Genomic DNA, 23,910 nt, shown 5'->3' with positions numbered 1-23,910 from the left:
AAAATAAAATAGCCGAAAATTTCATGACGTCAGTTAAGACCTTAGAAATGGAACCTGTTCGTCCTGCGGTGAATAATTATACATTTTCAACTTCAAACGAGCACTAAAGCAGACAATAACGAAATTTTACTGATTTTCGTGTGCTATATCTAATGATTTTTTTATTCAAAAATTTCAAAATAAAATCGCCAAAATTTCTCATGGACATCCGTTAAAACCATAGAAATGGAACCAATTCGTTTCACGATAAAAATGGTGCATTTTCAAGTTCAAACGAGCCTTAAAGCAGACAATAATAGATTTTTACCAATTTCGATGTGTTATAGCCCATGCATTTTTTTATCTGAAAATCTCAAAACAAAATGGCTAAAATATTTCATCAACGTCCGTTTAGACCTTTGAAAAATAGAACAAGTTCATCTTGCAGGAAAAAGTTATGCATTTTCAAGTTCAAACGAACTTCAAAACAGACAAAAACGGGTTTTTTCAATTTTTGTGTGCTACAGCTATGAATTTTTTTTAATCTAGAATTACCGAAACAAAATGGCAAAAAATTTTCATAAACGTCCATAAAGACCTTAGGAATGAAACATGTTCGTCCAACGAGAAAAAATGGTACATTTCTACATTCAAACGAGCTCCAAAGTCGCAACGACAAATTTTTACCAATTTTCGTCTGATAGCGCATGAATTTTTTTGGATCCAATAATCTCAAAATAAAATAAACAAAATTTTTCAATGAATGTCTATTAAGACCTTAAAAATGAAATCAGTTCATCCAGCGATCCAAAATTATGAAAATGGGTATTCACCCTTAGCCTTGTAAGGCGCATGGACTTTGTGCCCACAAAAAATTCTTTAGTCTTACACTATTCAAATCGTTCTACAAATTTCCAACACTATTATGCAGTTTTTACACTATTTAGATATTATAAAAAATTGCATTATTATAAATAGTAACTTGTTCAACTATATTAAATTCCAAAGTTTGGAATGTTTCAGCAATCTCAATCAAAGTTTGAATATATTTCAAATTTTTTTCCCTTATGTCAAACAATAAAAAGAATTCTAATATCTTGTGAATTCAACTTTTCAACTTGTGCACTAAATTTTTTTTACCCAACGCATGTGATCTTATATTTTGTTTTTATCATGCATGTGAACTTACTGGTTTTTGAATAGATTCTCCAACAAAACAGAACCCCTACATTTTTTCAGAACATAAGTACATTCAAATCTACCAAAATTGACGCTCTACATCAGCTGGTTTACATGTTTATAACTCGTAATTTTACGAGAAAAAAAACCGGCTACGAGAATGAATTTTTGTATCTCAGTAGAGAAAATGACGATGATTTAGCTACGGAGGCAAAATATGTGGAACTTAAACGTTTACACCAACACATTGAACCAATAATGATAACTTGGCTAAAGATGAGCGTCCTTAAAGTTACAAAAAGTAATGCTTACTTCTTGATTCAGAAGATGCAGAAACATCTTCCGACTTCAGGAATCAAGTGGTTTTTACTTTCCGTGATGAGGGACGACGGAATAGACTAATAAGATCGTCAAGACCCTGTCGAACAGTACCAGCAGATTGGTTGGATGAGTTCATATTTTCTTTTCTCTGTCTTTATATTTTGATTGGTAGACCAAAATAAGGGAATCAAGATTAAGTGAAACCAGAATACGTACCCTCGTGGTGATAAAAAGAAAACTGAAAAGTGTAATCAAGTATGATCCTAGAACCAACAGCAAAAGTAAGTCAAATGTCACGCTGGCAACCTGCAACGGGAACAATTTAAGCAGTTAATTATACGAGTGGTTCGATATACTCCTTTCTTTTCTTTTTCCTGAAGAAAATAAGTGTTGGATTTGCTCATACATGAGACATGGAACACTGGTGACAAGAAGAGGGCTGCACGACTACGACCCCTTCTGTCCATACAATAACTCTTTTTCAAGTCTAAAAATATAAAGTGAACTGTGCAAACAGAAGTACTACTGTAACAACTGAACCTACAAAACCAAACTTAACAACTAATCCTCCTGCATTGCCTTGTCGTTCTGCATGCCAGCTTAAGAGATCTTATTTGCGTCTAATTGTAAGGTCAGGTTTAGTATCTTTTTATATTTTACAGGCTCGTATTTGTGTAGTTGCTTATTTTGAACATCTTCATTTATGAAAGCTTTGAGGAAATATTTTCATACACGCAGTTTGTGGAAGCGTCGATCGAGTTAGACTATACAAAAGGGTCTTTTTTCAATACATTTAAGCAGATACTTGTATTTCGAACTTCTACGGAATTACAGTATTATTGCATAATGTTAGGAACCACAACCAAGGGGGATGTAGTTATTTACACACCTGATATATATGCAACTTCCCACTAGTTGAATCGTAAAAAGTGAATGTTCCATCTAGAGTCTCATGCTGTACATTCACCTCTGCAGTATGATCAGCTAATTCCTGCAGAGACATCGAAAGCATATGTTTCTCAAAAGTTGAAAGAAGAAAATAAAAGGCTCAGTTATATTAAGGAGCTCAAATTAAAGTATGTCAGTGCTCAAAAGAAAGCCTGAAGAGCTAATTTGGTCCAACCAAACATCTCCATGTTCACCAGTGGCATGGGACACCATTACAGGTTAAAGCGTAAAACTGATAGACCAGAAAGTGTGTGACTAAGTAATATGTAAATTATTTGCCATTCTACTCACTTGTACAACATTAATTACCAAAGCAAAATGACAAAGGCAAGCCAGCATGACGAGGGACAATGAAAATATACAAAGATGTCCTTTACATTATACACGCCAAGACATTATGAGGATATTTAAAAGGAAAAAAGAGAATCAATTAACTAATCAGTAAATTCAAGCGTAAATGCATCTAAAATACCTTCTCCAGCGCCTTAATAAGCGGGTCATTTTTTGAAAGAAAAGGTGCCACTCGAGGTGTTGTGGATAAGAGATCTAGCCAAGACCTTATGTAGGAAGGATTGACAGCTAGGCTACTATCATCTGCAAATATGCTTATGCTTTTCTTCTCCTGGCTGTAAATGTGTCTCTGTGTATAAAGAATTTTGTTACACACACTTGCAAAACTACTGTTGGCTGCATGAGATAGCTCACTCTATACATGAAAAATGCTTGAAACAAGAAAAATAGTAGAACATCCTTCTGGTTACATAAAGGAAAATCTATCGAAATTTAAGTCATGGAGCTGCAGAATAAAGGAGAAAGAAATCATATAGAGAAAAGTTTTGATTATCTAAAATCTGAACCAATTGATTTTTTTTCCAAACTGAACCAATTGATATATCATACGATTCTTCAGAGGTAACTAAGGACATGAAAATCATCTATAACAAAATCCTATATAAAGAAATGCAAATGGTTTAGACATACAGTCCCCCCAACCCAAAAGAAGAAATTGCTAAAGAAGGATACATTTCCCGAATCGTGATTCATAGTTTGTATTGACACTTAGGACTAAGCAAATGTATTGAAGAGAATAAGGACATCTTTCATAAAATCATTATCCAGAAAATCTCAAATAGTCTACTCATAGAACTACTCAAATTTCAATCCCTTTTTTAAAGGTAAATAATATCATTAATGATGGGAATACCCCCGTTTACAAGCCGCTACTCAAAATTCAATCATGTTGCTCATTTAATTAATTAAAGGAAAGAATGCACAGAAACTAGCTGTAAATAATACTCATGAAAAGCTGGAGTATTAGGCCTAAGATTAATTGTAGACTTGGAAAACCTGAAAAGAATGTCAAAGAAGAGTAACATTGGGGTTATTCTAGATAAAGGGTAGCAATTAAATTATGATTTTATTAGCTGTAGACTCGCTCTTGCTGTTAACATATCACTAGGGATTGCAATGGGGTGGGGCGGTTGCGGGGAAAACCTGCAAAGACTTTCACTGCCCCGCCCCACGAAACATAATTTTCTCTTTTCAACCCGCCTCTCCCTGCCCCACAAACTTTGTTATTGTTCTCTTTATAAAATAAAACTTTTTTGAATGACTTTGGTAGCTTATTCTATCATAAAAACATCACTGATGATGCAATAGCTATGAAATATTACATCAAAAGAAGTGTTTGATATTTTAGAAAAACTACTTGAATACATAGAAAAAGTGACTAATAACAAAAGAATTAGAAGATAACTGATTACTATAAAACAATGTCAAAAGAAAGTGATTCCAAGAATAACTGAAAAATGGATTCTCAATTAACATAATACATTTATAAAAGAAAAATAAATTATTGATTCTTCAAAATAACTAAATAAGCCAAGGGAATGAGCCGATAAAAGCATCTAAAAGTGTTACCCTGGCAAGTATTTGATTGCTGGTTTTCTTGCCTAAAGCCTAACGCAAGAAATTGTTTAGCGATTTCGCATGGGTTTATCTCAAACCGCACCCCGTCCAGCCCTACCCCGCAAAAGCTATCACCTGCCCTGCCTCACAAAGGTTGTAACATCTAAAAGTGTTACCCTGGCAAGTATTTGATTGCTGGTTTTCTTGCCTAAAGCCTAACGCAAGAAATTGTTTAGCGATTTCGCATGGGTTTATCTCAAACCGCACCACGCCCAGCCCTACCCCGCAAAAGCTATCACCTGCCCTGCCTCACAAAGGTTGTAACATGCTCCGCTCCGCCTCCTTGCCATCCCTACATATCATCAATTAGGGATGGAAATAGGGCGGGGAGGAGTGGGTTACAACCTTTGTAGCGAGGCAGGTTTAATTTCTTTTTAAAGAAAATAATGTGGTGTGGGGCGGGTTGCAAGTTTGAAATAAACCCAATGCTAAATCACTAAAACAATTTCTTCCGGTAGGCTTTAGGTAAGAAAACCAACTATCAAATACTTGCTGGATTAACATTTTTATTAGCTAAATCCCTTGACTTATTTAATTATTATTAATTTTTAACGAATCAATAATTTATTTTTTCTTTTGTAATTGTGCTATGTTAATTGAGAATCCATTTTTTAGTTATTCTTGGAATCACTTTCTTTTGACATTGTGTTATAGTAATCAATTCTCTTCTAATTCTTCTGTTGTTCGTCACTTTTTCTATATATTCAAATAGTTTTTCTATTGCATCAGTTATGTCTTTATGATAGAATAAGCTATTGAAGTCATTAAAAATAGTTCTTTTTTATAAATTACGCAAACACAAAGTTTATGGGGCAGGGTGAGGCGAGTTTAAGCAGAGCGGGGCGGGTTGAAAAGAGAAGATTATGTTATGTGGGTTGGGGCGGGTAGAAGTCTTTGTGGGTTTTCACTGCAACCACCCCACCCCATTGTCATCCCTACCATCAAGAGATTCTCAAAACCACAAGGAATATTGAGACTGCAAACACCATCAGCCCAATAGTCTCAGCACTATGATCATACTTCCAATTAAAAAGTTACGAATATGTAGCTTCAGTGAAAAACTACTCAGATAAGAATCAACTAGGACTCAAAAGAAGCATTCATGACAAGATGATAAAGAGGCCAAAAAACTCATGTCTTCTTTCTCAAGTTTACTGTTCGGCTGCCATTGTTTATTTCTCAGGTAGAAGACAGTGGCATTATTGGAAATTGAAGGTTTTATCAATTTATGCAATCAGCAGTGCAATGGATGAAACAAAATTGTGTACTCCAAGGGAAAAGAGGAAGGCTAAGTCCTTACTGCTAAACTTTCAGCAACAAGCTTGATTCTTTGAATGATTGAGGCTTCACCGGTAAAATGCCTGCACAGGAAACCAGGAGTTCAACAACTGGCCATCAGACAAGTTCCATAAATAGTACAAAGAGGTATTAAAAGCTAGGCTACGACCTTTCTTTCTCAAAAAAGAAAGAGCTAACCATAACCTGTTACCAGTCAGACCTCCCGTGCTTTCCAGAAATTCAGGTGCAGTAGAAAGTTCAGAAAGTGTAGCTGCAGTGACTCTCAACCTTGAAAACTGTTCATGCTCCCAAGCTACCTACACCACTTAGTAGCTTTAGCAAAGTAAGGAGACTAGAAATTTCATACAAAAACAATTAAACAAGTAAAGAAGGTATATCCGACTATTTTAGCAAACAGTAAGAACAAGCAGCTTTAACAGGGAGACTATTCTCGAGTCTACTGAATGTGACTTCACGTAGTAGTCAATAAAATAGCTTAGAACAAGGTCTCTAGCTAGTTTATGTTACACAACAAAAACTGAAACTGTAAAAAACTTCAATGCAAATTACCATCTGTAACCATCGATAAGGGCTTAACTTCTATCTATGAAAAAATTACGGTTATGATGCATAAGAAATCATAAAAGCATTTCTAGAACTACGCAACAAGGAAACGGGAAAAATATTCCATTTCTCAACTTCATTCTCATTCCTCATCCAAATCGAAAGAAGGCTACTTAGCAGACTAAATTTGGATAGGAAGTCTGAAAACTTAATGCTGTTCACTATTAACTCTACTTTTTCCTTGTCCTTTTAAATTAAAAAAGAGCAATTGAGTAGTAATTGAAAAAAAAGGAAAAGACTACCTTAAGCAATTCTTGTTATTCATCTTCATTTTCAGTTGAAGTTTCTTTATTGATAAATTATCCTGAGGCTGAAGAAGATCCAGGGGAAAGGTCTAAGATCGAAAGAGCCTTGGATCAATTTGAATTGGCCAAAATTAGAGAACGGTAAGGCCACTTGACTGAACAGATTTAGCCCTTTTATTGAATCAGAGAAGGCACGACTAGTTAGAAGATTGTGAACCATATTCAACTTTAAGGCATTTCGTTGCACTTCAATCGCCTGGGCCGGCGATGCAACTTATCGAAATTCTCGATTATGAATTGGAATGACCTATGTTGTAATGTGGAGAGAAGGTGAACCAGCTTACTTTGATCGCCTCTCCCATCTAGTCAAGTAGCTTTTTATTTGGAGTTTTTTTCATAGTGGAAGTTTCTAGTTCACGTATTAAGCACTTAACCTCATTAGAAAGTGGAGTTGTCTAGTTATGATTCTATCTTTTACGTCACAGGTCACATAATCTGCAACATCTTCCATTGCATCACATTCGTGAGGGCTGAATCTCCTTTCTTGAGCGATCACCTTTACTCGTTGGCAGAATGTCTTGCATCTAGTTTGTTGAGGTGACACTCCGCTCCGCAATGGGGATTAGGTCAACACATTTGGAATTATAAGCCAACATGGGAGAGTAGGTTAAAGGAGAGTGTTACTTGAGGATGTCAGTGATGAGCAGGTTGACTGGGGGTGGTCATTTCGAGCCAAGAAATGTGATTAATACAATCTTCTCAGATTCTTCCATCAAGGTCAGTGTCAGTCTATTCATGTACATGGTAATACAGAATCTGGTTAAAAAGAAGTATGGAGATGATACTATCCGCATAAGATCAGATGTGAAGGCTACTCAGGAGAACACGCTGCATAGAAAGCCTTTTGCTATGGTTATTTCATTTTGCCTTGAAGTTTTATTTCAATATGGTAAATTACGCATTTCATAAAGTTCAAACAAATAATTAGAGCCCGTTTGGGTTGGCTTAAAAAAAATAGCTTTTAAGTCAAAAATAAAAAGTCAAACTTAAATGACTTATGGTTTTTAACTTATTTTAACCTTGACAAACACTTCCTAACTTAATTTAAGTCATTTTTGACTTCTTTTAAGTTATTTTTATATTTGTCAAATACTTTCGAAAGTCAAAAACTGTCTTAAAAGTAGGTTTGATCAACTTCTAAGCCAATCTAAAAACCCTCAGTCTCAAAGACAAAGGTGTCTTAAGGGGAAAAAAGAAGGGTGAGGCAACTTTCAGTATCGATCACTAAGTGACTACAATTGCACAAATTGTTCAAGCAACCACTGAATATGCACAAAGCCATGAATTGTCAATGAGATTGGAGATTGTGACCAAACTGCACATTAAATACAAATCTCATTTTGTTATAATATTGTTGCCACTATAACTACTGCAATCACACCCAAGGGCAGCTTTGAACCAAAATAACGAACTTTGATCAATTCTGTAAAACCTTGCTCGGGTGGAAACTTGTAAGATACTAGTAATACTAAAGCTAAACTACTTTTAAGGTGTTCATTCAAATGTGTATTTTGTGCAGGGAGGTACAGATGAAATGTCTTATGTCACCTATTTTTCCCTATGTAGGTGATAAATGATAATGCACAGGCTCCTAATGATCAAGACAGAGGTACAGATGAAGTCTGGAAGAACATAATACTTATCACTTTGTTAATTAATTTTTAGAGATGTTTGATAGAGACTTTATTTTAGGTAGTTTAGCTTTTGGTTTTTAAGTCCCTTAAAAAAACTTATTCAAATGCTCCTAATATATAAATTTGTTAGACAAGAAGTACTAAAGTCCACCTGTTAACTAAATTTGGTTAAACTGAAACCAAACCGAACCGAAATTATAATAACCGAACCAAACCGAATTTATTCCGGTTCGGTTTCACATTTGGCCAAACCGAACCGGTATTTTACGAACCGAACCGAACCGACCGAACGCCCAGCCCTAATTACACATGCTAGGTCAGATATTTCAGTTACACATGCCTCAGTTATTAATGCATCATTATCAGATTAAATGTTGCATTCTCAGTTTGCATATTCAGTTTTGAGCTATCCAGTATTTACAGAAATTCAGTTAGAATGTCTTAATTACATAAATCAATGGGAGAGCATAATACCGAGTTAGACTAGAATTCAGCAAACCCAATTAGTCCCAGAACTACTAGCCAAGTAGGTTGTAAGTCCCCTCTGTGGGCAATCAGTTTTGCGATCACGCCAGCATACCTTTATACCTCTGACAAGGTATATTGGATCCTCTCGATGGGGCATATACATCAGACTCCACATTTAGCTCATGTAGTTTTATTATCGATTATTAGAAGCTCCCACAGTTCAGTCAGACTCTATTACATTGACCATTTATGAGTATATTCAGTATTCAGTTTCAGCATGTTATAAATTGGTCATTGCATTCAGTTAGCTCATAATTCAGTATATCATGTTCAGACTATTATACTTGCTTTTGTGCTTGTTTTGTTATGTTTTATTTTAGTTTTACTCTATCCTACATGCTTAGTACCTTCAAGTACTAACACATACGTGCGCTACATCTTCTCGTGATGTAGGTTTAGGTTCTCAGCATCCGATCGCGCTTAGATCGATTTCTGATCTTCGGTTCAGCAGATTCAGTGGTGAGTCCTCATTCTCCTAGGACAATAGTCATCAGTTCATTTCAGTCTTTTAGTCATTTAGTTTCAGTTTTTGCTAGACTTAATTGGAGCTTGTCCCAGTATTTATAGTCCAATTTAGAGGCTATTTTCAGACATAGTTAGTTTCAGCTTAGTATTGAGTTAATATTTTCTTTGTTTTAAACTCATCAGTTTTCATATATATCAGTTTTAGCATGTGTATTTCCCATCTTTTCATTTTAAGTATGATTTAGCTTCCGCAACAGTTTATATTCTTTAGTATGCTTATGATCACGCCAGCAGAGTTAGCTTGGATCACTTGTGGTCTTAGGTTCTGTGTTCGCGTCTTGGGGATAGCTCGGGGCGTGACAGTGAACCTGTAGGTTTTTTTAGTTTTGAAAGGGGTCTTAGATAAGGAGAGACTATCTCCTTTCCTGTTTATACTACGAATGTGGGTATTTGATAACATGATGAGGATAGCATTACAGAATAGATGGATTAAAGGGTTTGAGATGGGAGATGGTAGAGGGGAAATAATGGAGGTATGTCACCTACAGTATGCAGTCTGCATAACACAGTGGTATTTTGTGAGCTAAAGGTGGAACAAATAGGTTACATCAGAATGATTTTGACTAATTTGTGGGCCAAAGGTGGAACAAATAAGTTACATCAGAATGATTTTGACTATTTTTGAAGCTTCTTCTGGCTTGAAAGTTAACTGGGGAAAACCCAGTTTGTTCCCCATAAAGCAGGTGCCAAATATCCAAAATCTTGCAATCATTTTAGGGTGTAAACTTTAAAAATATACCAACTACATAGCTTGGATTGCCTCTGGGCAGTGAACACAAGGCAGGGGAAATTTGGGATGGAATATTAGAGAGAACTGAAAATGATTGGCTAGGCGGAAGGCACAGTACATATCACTAGGAGGAAGACTCATCCTTATCAACTCTCTCTTTGATGCACTTCCTGCGTATGTAATGTCTCTATTTCCATACCTCCCAAAGTTATGAAAAAGCTGGACAGACTTGGGAGGGATTTTCTGTGGCATGGAGGGCCAAGGATATAAACTAGTCAATTGGCAAACAACAAAGCACACTAGAGAATAAGGTGGTTTGGGCATCAGAAATTTGAAAGCACAGAACAATAGTTTATTGATGAAATGGCTCTGGAGATACAATGGAGGATCATGCATTATGGGAGGAGGTAATTAAACACAAGTTTGGTGAACTCAACCCATGGTGTACCAATGTAAGCACTGGTACTTATGGAGTTGGAGCCTGGAAGACCATTAGAGCTCTATGGCCCAAATTGGAAGAAACTTGCAAAAGAGAGTTGGAGATGGGAAAAGAATAAACTTCTGGAAGGAGCAAAGTCCATTAATGGAGATTTTTCCAGACCTGTTCTTCTAAGCAACAACCCAGATGGCACCATTTATGATATGTGGAGTGCACAGGGATGGAACTTATTCTTCAAGAAATTGCTAAGTGACCGGGAGATTGATAGAGTAGTCGATTTGCTAAATAGGATTGATGATTACAATGGCACTACTGCTGAACCAGATACATTAAGATGGAAACACAATATTGATGGGCAATTCTCTGTTAAAAGGGTTTATAAGAGGGAAGAAAGGGTACAGTATAGAGGGCAACCAAAATTATGGAGAAATATATGGAATAGTCCATCCCCAACCAAGGTAAAATGCTTTACTTGATTGGTGGTTCAAAGAGCATGCCTGACACAAGAAGTTTTGAAAAAAAGGGGTCATCGCAGTTTCAAGGTGCTTCTTATGCAATGAGACAAATGAAACAAACATTCATCTATTTTTGCAATGCACTTTTACAGCACAACTTTGGTCTCTATTTCTTAACATAACAAAGACGAGTTGGACTATGCCGGAGCATAATGCAGATCTGCTTAGTTGCTGGATGAAAACAGGAGGCAGCAAAAGTTTAAAAAAAATGTGGAGGAGGATCATCCCAAAATGCATCTGGTGGACGGTTTGGAGAGAGAGAAATGGGAGGTGTTATGAAGATAGATCCGATTGTATAAAATCTTTCTACTTTTGGTGTAAAGAAGTAGGTTTAGAGGATATAGATTAGTATGTAGAGTTATTAAGATCTCTGTAAGTATATCTTCATTCTAGTTTTTTTTTTAAATCGAACACTTTTTGATAGTGTCCAATATGTCCTTAATGCTGAGGAATACACATTTACCAGTTTAAAAAAAGTACCAAAAATTTAAAATATTTAATTGCATATATAAATATCCAAAATCTCAATAACAATAACACTCATTAGCAAATATTTCAATCAAAAACTAATAGCAGATATTAAAAGTCTAGTACTTGACTCAATAATTCATAAGACAGTTGACAAGCAATACTAAAACTCTAAAAGCAATACTCCAATGTCCTTTTTGTTACCATCATATGTCATTGAATCCACTATTTATGAACAAACAAATATTATATTAATTAGTATAAAATTAAATTGAGTAAGGGAAATAAATATCGAAGGATTGAATTTAAAAAAAAATATAGGCAGAAATAGAATGGTAGTCAGTTCAGTAGCTACAAATTGAAAAAGAAAATTAGTGTCCTGCACTGCTGCTTGAAAAACAGAGTAGAGAAGAAGAGAACAGAAGAAGTGAAGAAAAACAAAAGAAGAAGAGAACAACTCAAGAAGGAAAAAAAATGAATGTACTTGGAGAGAATCCCAACTCGTGGCGCAAAGGTTTGTTAGCAGCGAAGGTCTCGTCCTCTCAAAGGCAAGAAAGTCGCGATGGAAGAGGAGAAGAGATTGTGCAGGTTGCAATAGAGAGAAGAGGAGCCCATGTTTGCAAGAACACCAAAAGGAACCCTAATTTTTTATTTTTAATTATTAAATCAGACCTTTTATCATTAAAAAAAAAGGCAACGCGTGTCGCTCGCCTTGCCATGTCGACTCTCACCTTTAGATCGCCATTGCTAGTCTTCCTGAAATCGAATCGCCACGCCTATAATAGGCGACATGGTGAGCGCCTTCCATAACACTGGAGTTTCAAGTCTTAGAATAAAATTCCACCAGTTCCATTCGTCCCGAAATGTGGAACTTGATCTAGGAGTGTTGTTATCTGTTTTGGAGTGGTTTTGTGGATTTGATGCCTTAATTTAGAAGTTAGGTGAATTTAGACCTTAGACTTTGGTCAACGTTTGGAATTCAGATGCTCGGATCATATTTCGACAAATTCTATTGGATTTGAGGATGATTTTAGTCCTAGGTGAGATTTTGGCTAAAATTTCAGAGTTTGTGTATATTGAGAGTAAAGTTAGTTTATTGTGACTTTCACGGGTTTGGTATCAAAGAGACCTTAAATTGTGTTTCGAGTGTTACATATCTGATTTGTGTACTTGGGGTTTCTAACGAATCTTTAAAGTCTATTTGATGATTTTATAGTCTAGGCCATTTTGTTCTTCGCAATCGCATGGAGTTATTTTGTGGTCGCCGCAATCACGTGAATTCTATCATGATCGAGTAAGTCTACTTTTCTTAGTCATCGCGATCACGTGAAGTCTTTACAATCACAATGACTAGGAAAAATAGACCTACAAAATCACGACAAAATTCACACGATCACAACCACCACAAAATAACTCCATGCAGTCGCAAATAACGAAACGACCTGCACCAAAAATCAACAATATCACACAAGGAACAAAATCACCGAATGGACCTCCGAGATTCGTTTAGAGCCCCAAGTACACAAACCAGAACGCTCCTACCTAAACTCAATCCCGGACTCGATGTAACATCAAATTCGAGGTATCCTTGATCCTAAACCTGTGAAAGTCGCAATAGCTTTACGCAACGCTCAAACATATTAAAATTCCCTTGGAACCTCTGAAAATTTAATCAAAACCTCACCTATGCCTAAAATTAGCTCGCGAATCCAATGGAATTGTCGAAATTTTTATCCGAACTCCATATGTTGCCCAAAGTCAATTGAAGGTCTATATTCACTTTAACTTCCAATTCAAAACCACTCTAAAATAGAAATGACAACATACCTATACCACATTCCATGACTGACGAAATTTTATTTCGAACTGCAGTTGTCATCAAAAACCTCTTTTGACAACTTTAAACCTTCCAAAAACTATAACTTTTCAATCAAATTTCAAAACCAACTACATAAACTAATCAAAGATGAGTTCGGGCAACTATTGGGAGGGGTAAAACAATAATTTTCCAAAAATGAATTTTCGAGTCATTACCCAAATTCATAGAACTCCATCTATGAGCTACGCAGCCAGTCCTAATTCTTGGATAAAAGATGAGAATTGTGGTAGGTTGATGGTTAGTGAAAAAATCATCTAAAATAAGATAAACCCTCTGAATGCAGTCAAATTTGAGTGGAACGTATGGAGCGCAATGATACAAAGAATAATATAACCAGTGTTATGAAAGGCGCTCGCACGTCCCCAAAGGCAAGAGGCGAGGCCTTGTCGCCTATTATAGGCGTGGCGATGCGATTTCAAAAAGGCGAGCAATGGCGACCAAAAGGCGAGAGTAGAAATAGCAAAGTGAGGCGACGCACTGTTTGGTTTTTCATAATAAAAGGTCTTAATTTAACAATTAAAAGCAAAAATTAGGGGGGGGGGTTTGGGTGTTTTCGCGAACCTAGGCTAATCTTCTCTCTATTGCGACTTGTGTGATCTCCTCTTCCATCGCAACTCTCTAGCCTTCGAAAGGATGAGATCTTAGCTGCTACTCAGAAATTTGCGTCACGAGTTGGATTCTCTTAAGTACATTCTTCTTTTTTTCCTCCTTCAGTTGGTCTCTTCTTCTTTTGTTCTTCGTCACTTCTTCTGTTCTTTTCTTCTTCTCTACACTGTTTTTCAAGCAGTGGTGCAAGGCTCTATTTTTCTTTTTTAATTTGTAGCTACTGAACTGACTGTCATTCTGTATCTGTCTATATTTTTTTAAAAAAGAATATTCATTCATCTATATTCATTTCTACCCTACTCAATTTTGTTTTATACTAATTAATATGATATTTGTTTGTCCATAAATAGTGGATTCAATGGCTTATGATGGTACAAAAAGGACATTGGAGTATTGCCTTTAGAGTTCTAGCATTGCTTGTCAATTGTCTTATGAATTATTAAGTCACGTCGGACCTCTATATTTGGTGATATGTATATGTTGAAGTTGAACAGTTGGAAGTGTTGTTAAACGTGTTATGTGCTTTATAATTGTATATTATTAGGTTGGGTTGATTTTGTACATGTTGTAGTTGTGGAGGTTTGGTTGGAGTGTTGGGAATACATGTATTATGTGTTGCTTTTACCTTGAGTTAGACGTTTACTTGTTGAGTACCGTGTTGTTGGTAGTCACTCCCTTGCTTCTACACTTGTGTAGGTTATGAGTTTGGATCATCGTGATTGCTCTCCTCCCTTCAATGTAGGAGGCTTATTGTGGAGAGTTCTAAGAGAGTTGTTTTTCATCTTAGCAAACAGCTCTTACTCCATTATTATATTCTTGTTCTATTCTAAAAACAATGACATTAAGACTTTTATTCCTTTCAAATCTATTGTATTACATTAGAGGCTTGTACACGTGAGTCGTGACAACCAGGTCTTTGGGGGGTTATAATTGAGTTATGTTATGTTTCCGTATGTTTGATATTATTATGATAGTATTTTGTTCTTCTTTACTTCCGGATATATCCTTTTATGTTAGGTTTTAGGTTGACTTATCTTGGTAGGTTAAGACAAGGGTCATCAAGTCCGTTTCTGGGTTGTGACATTCTGAGAACATAGCAAGAAAACCATGCACTACGTTTGACAAACAGATTAGCAGGGATATGCACTTTCATTTAAGAAGTATATATACTTACTCGAGGATTCGAGATATTTATTTTCTTGTGCTTAAGACGAACTTGAAGCCCCAATTCTTCTGCTACAGTAGAGAAACCCTGCATAAATCAACCTTTATAGACTAGAAAAGGAAAAAGTAGAAGTAACAAAATATAAACTTCTCCTAGGTTTCTCTCATTGATGGCATTTGTTGCATACCTGAAATATCTGCTGTATGTAGGCATTTCTGGAGGTTTAGAAACATGAAGATGTAACTGGTTACCTAGGGACCCAACACTATTCAAGCAGATGGCATAGTCTATACTCTCACGTAGACGTTGGTCAAAACTCCGAAGCCACTGAAGAAAGCTTAAACATTCAAAAGACAGAACGAGATAGCTATGACTTAAAAGAAAAGGACAAAAAAATTGGGAAGGACTGGTGCACCTTTTGAGTTCCATTGTAGTTATACGGGCCACCAGATGTCAATCCAAAGAGTAAGTTATATCTACCTCTAGTTTTAGGATTTGAATACAGAGCAGAAAACAATCTAGCTATTTCAAGAAGTGCCACTACACCACTTCCATTGCTGTCACTTCCCACTGACAATGCCTTTAAATTCAACAAAAGAAAAAGTAATTTAAGATCATTTATTATTAAAATGACGGCTCAAAACTTAATAGAGTAAGTTATTATTTACCGGAGCAGCCCCAAACGTGTCATATGAAGCCACTATGGCAATAGTTGGTAGCTGATCCGAGTCTCCATCAACTTTAAGCCCTGGTAACCATCCCTGATATTCAATAAAAGTACTAATAAACTTTCAGATAACAGTCTACCATATTAATTATTTAAACTATCTAATAACCCCTGCCCATTATTTTTAGAAATTAATCTGCATAAACATTAGGACTCTGGAAACACGAAACAGAAAATTTTTTGACAAAGTACAATGAGGAAATACATCCATATATACTTAAATTGATTTCATCAATAAAATAAGAATAAAGTAATTAAATGTGTTAAGCTTGATTCCAATAACTATAATAAGTAAAAGAAGAGTTCCAAGTACTGAATTGATTCGCCTGACTACATTATAAGGAAAACTATGTAAAGAAACAAGTAAAGTTAAGTGCATACAGATTCATAAAAACTATTACTACCACGCCTCAGTCAAAAACAAGTTGGGTCGGTTATATAAATCTCATTGATCATGTTTCTACTTTTAAACTCTTGTCATGCCATACAACAACATACCCAATGTGGTGTGTCATGTCATAATCATACCAAAGAGAAGTATAAGACTATAAGTGAAAAACTAAAGAAAAAAAAGGAAATGATAAAATTCCTTGTACCTAAAATGATTTTACTACTAAAATAAGAAACCGAATAATGCAATATACTAAGCTGGTCTGAACAGTTATTCGAAGGAAACAAAAACAGTTGCAAGTATGGAATTTATTTGCTTTTATTTATTATATCAGAATCAAAGTATAGAAATAGAAAAAACTTCAGTACATTTAAAATATTTCAAAAAGAAATTCTGAGCGCTCAAAATAAAGAACATAATTGTTATGTTCTTTATTTTAAGACAAGACCATATGTGGCTCCCAAGGAAAACTCAACTTTAAACCTTTAGTTCCATCAAATGCTAGTTGTAATAATGCAAGTGACAGTTGTACATAAAAAGTTACAATCGATAATTTGACAACCATGAAAGCTGTCACTTCAAATTATCCTATCTAAGTCCCATAACATCTTATAAGAAGTGACAACAATCTATAGGCTTAAGGGATTGATGGTAAAAACAATTCAAAGAGAAACGACAAAGTTACAAGCTTAGCTATCTAATATATTATTACCTCCGTCTCATAACAGATGATCTATCATGTGCATCAATTAAAGCGGTAGTTGGTTGAAATATGTCAAATCAAATTTTAAATGATCCAAATGTAGTATTAGTTTATATAATTAATTTGTTTAAATAAAGGTATAGGCATTGTTGGAGCGAGATGAACTTGTTACTTATAAAAACTCATAAAGAGTTTTTTGAGATAGATGAATGAAGCAATTTAGAACTAAAACTTTAGGCAATTAAATCATATCAACATTCCAAGACGAACATCAATTCAAGAATTCTAGTAAATCCACCTGTTCCTAATTTTAAGAAAAAAGGTGAACTAGAACCTGAATATTTGCAATGTTTGGGGACGCAATTCTCTTGGGATCTGAGGCAGCAACAACAAGCTTGTAGCTGTAGACATTTGAGTAACTGAATCATTGGCAGGACATTCACCCCAATAGAAAAAAGAAGAAAACAATGAGCAGATTTTCAAATTCATATTGACATCCAATCTCAGAAAGGATGCGTCAAGTCCCAAATTCCCAATAGAGGAAAAAAGAAAAATAAAATGCAAACCTTTTAAAGATTGGTTATTTCTTACGGATCTCTTTGTTCATCTTGCAGTTCTAAAAACATGAAAGGTGATTAAGACTTTAACTGTCATAAGTCCTATGCAATGTCAGGTTCTTCTGATTCTCTCATTCATATCATGTGCTTTGCAAATACAGAATATCTGGACAAATAAAATTAGAGACAAGTTGGAAGATTTTATTAGGAATTGGCACTACAATGGACTAAGGAATATAAGTTCTGAAAGCTATTACTGGTCTCTATGAGTGAATAATGTGTACTCCTGATTGTACATATAATGTAATTGCAGGTTGTCGTACTTTCTGGAAGAGGCCAATGTGAATGTGCTTGAATTGATGAAGTGTATTTAGATCTCACTATAGATGTTGAAGCGTGAAGACAGATAATCCTCTTGAGTGTCTGTGACAATCCGTGAAGAAACAGTGAATCAAGTCTTGAAAGATGATAGTATATGACTAACACAATGATCAAGTGTTGGAAGCAGTTTTGAAGAGAAAAATGAGCACATCTATTTTATTAATTTAAATACCTAAAAAAAAAGTACTTTTGATGCAGTAAAACACATTAGATCATATACTCTCATCTCTCAACACTTGATTCACTGTTTCTGAATACTTTGGACTCAATGACTATAAATGTTGCTCATCATTATATTTTACTAAGAAAGAATATAAAACCAACCAATCTCTAATGCCGAATTATATTGGCACCATAAGCTTTAAATTTCTCTGCTCTCTTATCTTTGTTAGTGCTTAAATATCTTTAATTAATTACCAACTTGTATTACTTCAACAGAGAGAGGGAAGTAAGAACTAAAACATTTTAAAGAGAAAGAGGAAGAGGAAGTATAGCTTCACCAATACATGTTGCAATACAAAATGGTTTATCTCCACACGACAAAATAAGTGAATACAAAATAAAGATCCATCATAAATTAATACATAAACCTACTGCCTTTGAATTTAGGGATGAAAAATTTTTCACAAGAACTTAGCATTTATTTTTAATATCAGGAATATTAAAATGGATAATTCTTAAGTTTAATAAGGTTAATCACTACCGAGCAAAGGACGGGCAGTTTATCTAGTTCAAGAACAAAATTGAATGGAATCTTTTTAACTGTATGATAATATGATTAAAGATGACTTATAAGAAATGCACAAGGATCTCTATCCTAGATGCATTTTGTCCAGACTATGTTAAGAGATCTCTAGATTACATTATAATCTTTTAATGTTATGGCATACATACGCCAAATGGAAGAGGCACCTCTTCTCTTAGAAACAAAAATGGCATTTTAACTTACCCGCCTGTAGTAGCTGTTGCAGGTTGACCACTAGCATCATTTCTCTTAACTTCAGCTAATACAGCATTGATATTATCATCCTCGAAAGCAAAATATACTGGATACTGGACCATAATTTCAAAAGGTTAAAAATTTACTATTTAGTCATAGACGATAAAAAAATGAAACAATTCAAGATGAAGGATATGCACATAAACTGGAACTCTCATTCAAACAACAGAAGTAAGGCAATTTCAGTACCCTCATTAAGCAAAGATAAAACTATCTCAAAGGAAAAAGTGACTACTACTAATTTTTTTCTTTCCTTGATACCCACTGAATTTAAACACACTCATAGCTCACTGTCAAATAGTAACTAAAATAGCTCAAGTTGCTCTTCATCACTCCGGGGAAGGACAAACCAATTTGCAAATAATCAAAAGGTTGAACTCAAGGGCTGCCACTTTACAAATGTTTATTGTTTAATCTCATCGTTGGCCAGCAAAGGGGACTTCAAAAGCAATTTCCAAAAGATAAACAGAAAAAAATCTTTCCCTCCATTCAGCTCTGAAACAGTCTGCAGATATCCATGCTCTTCCTTGATTGAACTCTTTTTCCTTCTTTAGAAGCTAACATATTCAATCTTTCAGCATTTTCTTCTACCAATTAAGGAATCACAGTAATGACTTTTGTAGTTTAGATTATATATATTGTCATATTATTCGACAAAAGTGATTGTAGGGAACAAATTGTCATTTAAGAATAATGACCTTATGGCACTAATAGTTAGTTAAAAGTTGATGAGATCAAGTTTTGCATGCAGTAACCAAGCATCAAGTACGATTAAACAAATTATTAATAAAAAACTATAATTAATTCAGGTGAGATCATCCAACCCAACAAAAGTGCTAGACAAATGAAACTCATGTAACATGATGAATGATGAACTCAAGCATAATATGCATTGTAACAGAAAGATACTCCAAAAGAACAAAACAGCATGGAAGATTGACTTCACTCACAGGGATATTGGAATGTGTAAGCAGCCATTCCAACTCTACCAATTTGTTCCTCAAGCTGTCAATATCCTCATCAGCACCAAATGTGCTGCCTGTGTTCTCTGGTCTAAATTTTGGAGGGAGTAAAAGCAGCAAACCCCCTAATAGCTTTTTCTGTTCAATATATTCTGCAATAAGAGCCAACAGGGAGGGCAAGCCCATCAGAAGACAATCTAACTGCATATTGCATGAGGAACAGAGAGTCGGCCTTTAACATGATCATCACAAGCAAGGTTAGTGATGTCTCAAACAAGGAGCAAACTAGAAAAGTAATAAAATCGTAAATATGGAAACACCACCTTCCACACCTTCCTAACCAAGACGTGGACTTTCAACTTATGATCCCTTTGGTGACACAAACCACCAACCAAATTGTTTGAAGTGGAGGGTATCCTTATCATATGCTATCCCTCTGTTGTCAATAGTGACATAATCAATAGTCTGACCATATTTCTTACCAACGAGTGGATAGTTCCATTACCTTCCCGAAAAACATAATCAGTAATAGAGTCCTATATTTGGCACATCACAGAATTGATTACAGAATATGCATGAGCATAGACTACAAAATTCAAAGAGAAACAAATTTCTTGACCAATATTTGAAATTTCACAAGATACCCTAGAGATTATTCCGTAGGCTGCTACGTTCGATTGCATAGAAGCTGACTCGATAAATTGAGTTGAGCATTTCGCCTTCCACTTATAATTCCAAGTGAATTTATTCAAATGTCTCCTATATGTGTGCTGGGTGCTGTGTGCATGTGCATATGCATAGTTAACGATTAGAAAAATCATAAAAATTTTATCAAGTATAACACAAATCATAATAGATAAAGACGAACAACAACATCCCGTGCTATCAAAAGCAAAACAGCTCTATGATCTGGCGGGGCTTTAAGCACAAATAAAGTGTGGGCTTTAATGAAAAAGGCTCAAAAGGGATTAAAAATATAAATTTATATGGTTAGTCCAAGACTAATAATATGACAAATATATGACAGAAATTTCAAAAAAAAAAAAAAAAAACAGGATAGAGTGAAAACTGAAATATTAATTGATTAGTATCTCTCGTCAAGAAGAAGCTAATGGGCAAAAAAAAGTATGTCTTGGAATCTTAATGATGATACTGAAGCGATTAAGCGAGGCAAAGCGCTTAACACATTTTGAACCTGGCTTTAGGGCTTAAATGTGCTTTAAGCGCGCCTTTGACAACCCTAACATCAGATATTTTAGTAAAAGAATCCATTTCTTAGGACTTCACTTGCTGGTTGATACCAGCATAATCAAAGGCACGCTTAAGCCATGAAGCGAGGTTCAAAACGTGTTGAGCGTTTTGCCTCGCTTAATGTGCACTTCAGTGTGGTCATCAAGATTCTAAGACATACCATCAAGATTCCAAGACATACCTTTCCTTTGCCAATGAACCTCTACGGAAGAGAAGACACTAAACAAGTGATATTTCATTTTATCGTAATTATTTTTTAATTTCTTTGTTCATATATTTGTCATTCATCCTTATATATTATTAGTCTTGGACTAAACTCATATATTTGCATGTTTTTCTCCCTTTACACCTTTCCACACATTTTTGTGCTTTAAGTCCCAACAGATCTTGGAGCTCTTTTCGTTTTTGTTTTTTTTTTGCTTTCGACAACCCTGGTTGATACTCCAACTTTCATCGCCGATAAGTGTAACAACTTCAATTGTTGGTTGCTACACCAACTTCATAGCCCATAAGTGTAACAACAAACTAATCTTTATACCCAACAAGTCTGTATCACCTATTATTTTGTATCACCTAATTATTTTTTATCACCTAAGTCTGGGTCACCTAGTTAAAAAAAGTAAGCAAGAAGTTCAAGATAAAAATGAAATAAAGAAGAAGTAAACTAAACCACATTTTCAACAAGAGTCAGTTTCCTAACTCAAAATTCTCCCTATTCGCACCTAATGCAAGTAGAATAATAAACCTAGGTTTAACCCCAATTATTTAGTTTCCCTAGTTGAAAAAATAAATATCCCTAACAATAATGAAATTCCAAAACAGTATGTCGTTGTAAGCGTTGTTGTCAAAGGTGTGCTTGAATCTCGCCTCTCTTTATGTGAACTTTAGGGTCGTCATAAAGCTTCGAAGGCGTACTTTTCCTTGCCAAATTCCAAAAACATATATATTTATTTATTTATTCTCCCTTTGAACCTTTTTTCATTAAAACTCACGCTTTATTTGCACATTGCCCTTAAAAGCCCCAATGGACTCGGGGCTTTTTTGCGCATTTCTCCTTTAATAACACTGATCATAAGCACAATGTTTTTAAAAGGAATAACGGAAATGGAATTTGAAGCAAATCAATAGAGATCAAGCAGTAAAATAAACAAATGCCAATCATACAGGAATTTAGTATAATAATAATCAAATTGCAATTAGATAAACTAATTTCACCTTTCAATAAATAATAATGTCAATATTCCAACACGTCAATGTTGATATTCAAAGAACCAATGCTTTTTCTGTTCGATAACTTTGTGATATATTATTTGAAACCGCATGGCTTTATCAATGATAACCCTTTGCTTGGATTGCTTAAGCGCTTTAAGCGGCAAAGCAATGACTTCTAATAAAACTCTTGAAGCTTTGTTTTTTTCCCCTTAAAAGTCACCTTCAGAGTCTGGGGTCATGCATGACCCCTACCTCGTATATTAATAACCAATAACAAAAACACATGTACGTGAGGTATGAAATGCCTTTCCTCTTCCTTTTAAGGAAAATCGAAACTCTCTTAGTGTAAGTAATAAACTAGCCTTTAATCCTATGACTCAGCATTTCCTAGTTGAAAAAATATCTAACACTTCAAAGCAGTAAATAAACTCCTACTAGACCTAACATAAGCAACACAACAACTAAACTTTGATCCTTATAACGATGGTGTTTGGATCAACTTGCACGCACCTCCATTAGCCCCAACTAATTTCTGTCACCTAGTCGAAAAAACAAATCTTTTGATGAAAATGAAATTCAGAATCAGTAAATGATAACCACATCATTATCTAAAATCTAACACATATCCTCACCTGAACCAAACATAATCATAGCAACAATAAAGCTTTAATTCAAGATAGTTTACATATCAAAAATGAAGTTATTCAGCAGTAATCGGAGCCGAACCTGTAATGAGAGTGAGGTTCAATTCACGAACTGGAAGAATGAGAACCGTACGGGAAAGATCAGAACTAGAACCAGAACCAAAAAATGATGAGCCAGCGTGATGATTAAGAGTAGCAAGCCGAGAACCGAAAGGTACGCCGGCGATATCATACTGAACAAGCCGGTAAACATCAACGGCGGTAACGGCGTCGGAGAGTTCAACGCAGGCGATAAGTACGATGAGTAAACCGATGATAGGGTAATACATCGAGTCTAATACAGCCGATTTTCTTCTAAGAGAATTCGCCATTGATGAATTGATTGTGTTGTTAGGGTTTTGCAGAAATATAAATGTTGGATTTGAATCTGCAAAATTTAATTGATGAATTATTAATTTTTTTCACCAATTTGATTGATGAATTGATTTTAAAATATATTTTGAAGGTGAAAAATATTAATGTGGAGTATTAAATATTTTGTTGAGGTATAAATAAATGTATTAAATATACTTTGAAGTGAAATTTTTGCATTAATGTATTCATGTTTTCGAATTAATTAAAGTTTGATTTATTGAGGCATAATTAATATTTTATTAGTTTATGTTAAATTAAATTTGAATTTGATAATTAATGTAAAAATAGAAAAATATATAAATAAAATGAGAAGTTAATTTTGGAGGTATAAAAATATCTTAGATATTTATATTTCAAAAAAAAATCTAGATAGTCTAGAATATTAGATACTCGAGGGAAATATTTTTAGAAAATATTAAAATAATCTTGATTCTTAGTATCTAGAAATCCCGATAACTCTAAAAAGTTTTACTTGATGATTTCAGAAATAGATTAATTAAGTGAACACCGAGACTTAAATAGAATTTCTATGTATGTTTATTAATGAATTAATAGTAGGATAACTTTCACATATAGC

At 34.8% G+C, this 23,910-nt stretch overlaps 1 protein-coding gene across 1 annotated transcript; it reads right to left on the bottom strand.

The window, feature by feature from the left end:
* Nucleotides 1–1,153: 1,153 nt before the first annotated feature.
* LOC107010838 (nicalin-1-like) lies at nucleotides 1,154–23,423 on the bottom strand. Its single transcript, XM_027914070.1, is given in 15 exon segments — nucleotides 1,154–1,576; nucleotides 1,696–1,785; nucleotides 2,369–2,470; nucleotides 2,900–3,067; nucleotides 5,696–5,756; nucleotides 5,878–5,990; nucleotides 15,101–15,178; nucleotides 15,279–15,307; nucleotides 15,310–15,418; nucleotides 15,507–15,671; nucleotides 15,760–15,852; nucleotides 17,247–17,313; nucleotides 18,800–18,903; nucleotides 19,801–19,964; nucleotides 23,002–23,423. Coding segments are annotated over 15 exon segments (1,695 nt in total). The 5' UTR covers nucleotides 23,291–23,423; the 3' UTR covers nucleotides 1,154–1,513.
* Nucleotides 23,424–23,910: the final 487 nt, after the last annotated feature.

The sequence above is a fragment of the Solanum pennellii genome, chromosome 1 (assembly GCF_001406875.1).
Source record: "Solanum pennellii chromosome 1, SPENNV200".
In the NCBI taxonomy this organism is placed as follows: domain Eukaryota; kingdom Viridiplantae; phylum Streptophyta; class Magnoliopsida; order Solanales; family Solanaceae; genus Solanum; species Solanum pennellii.
This window is presented reverse-complemented; position numbering and strand designations above follow the sequence as displayed.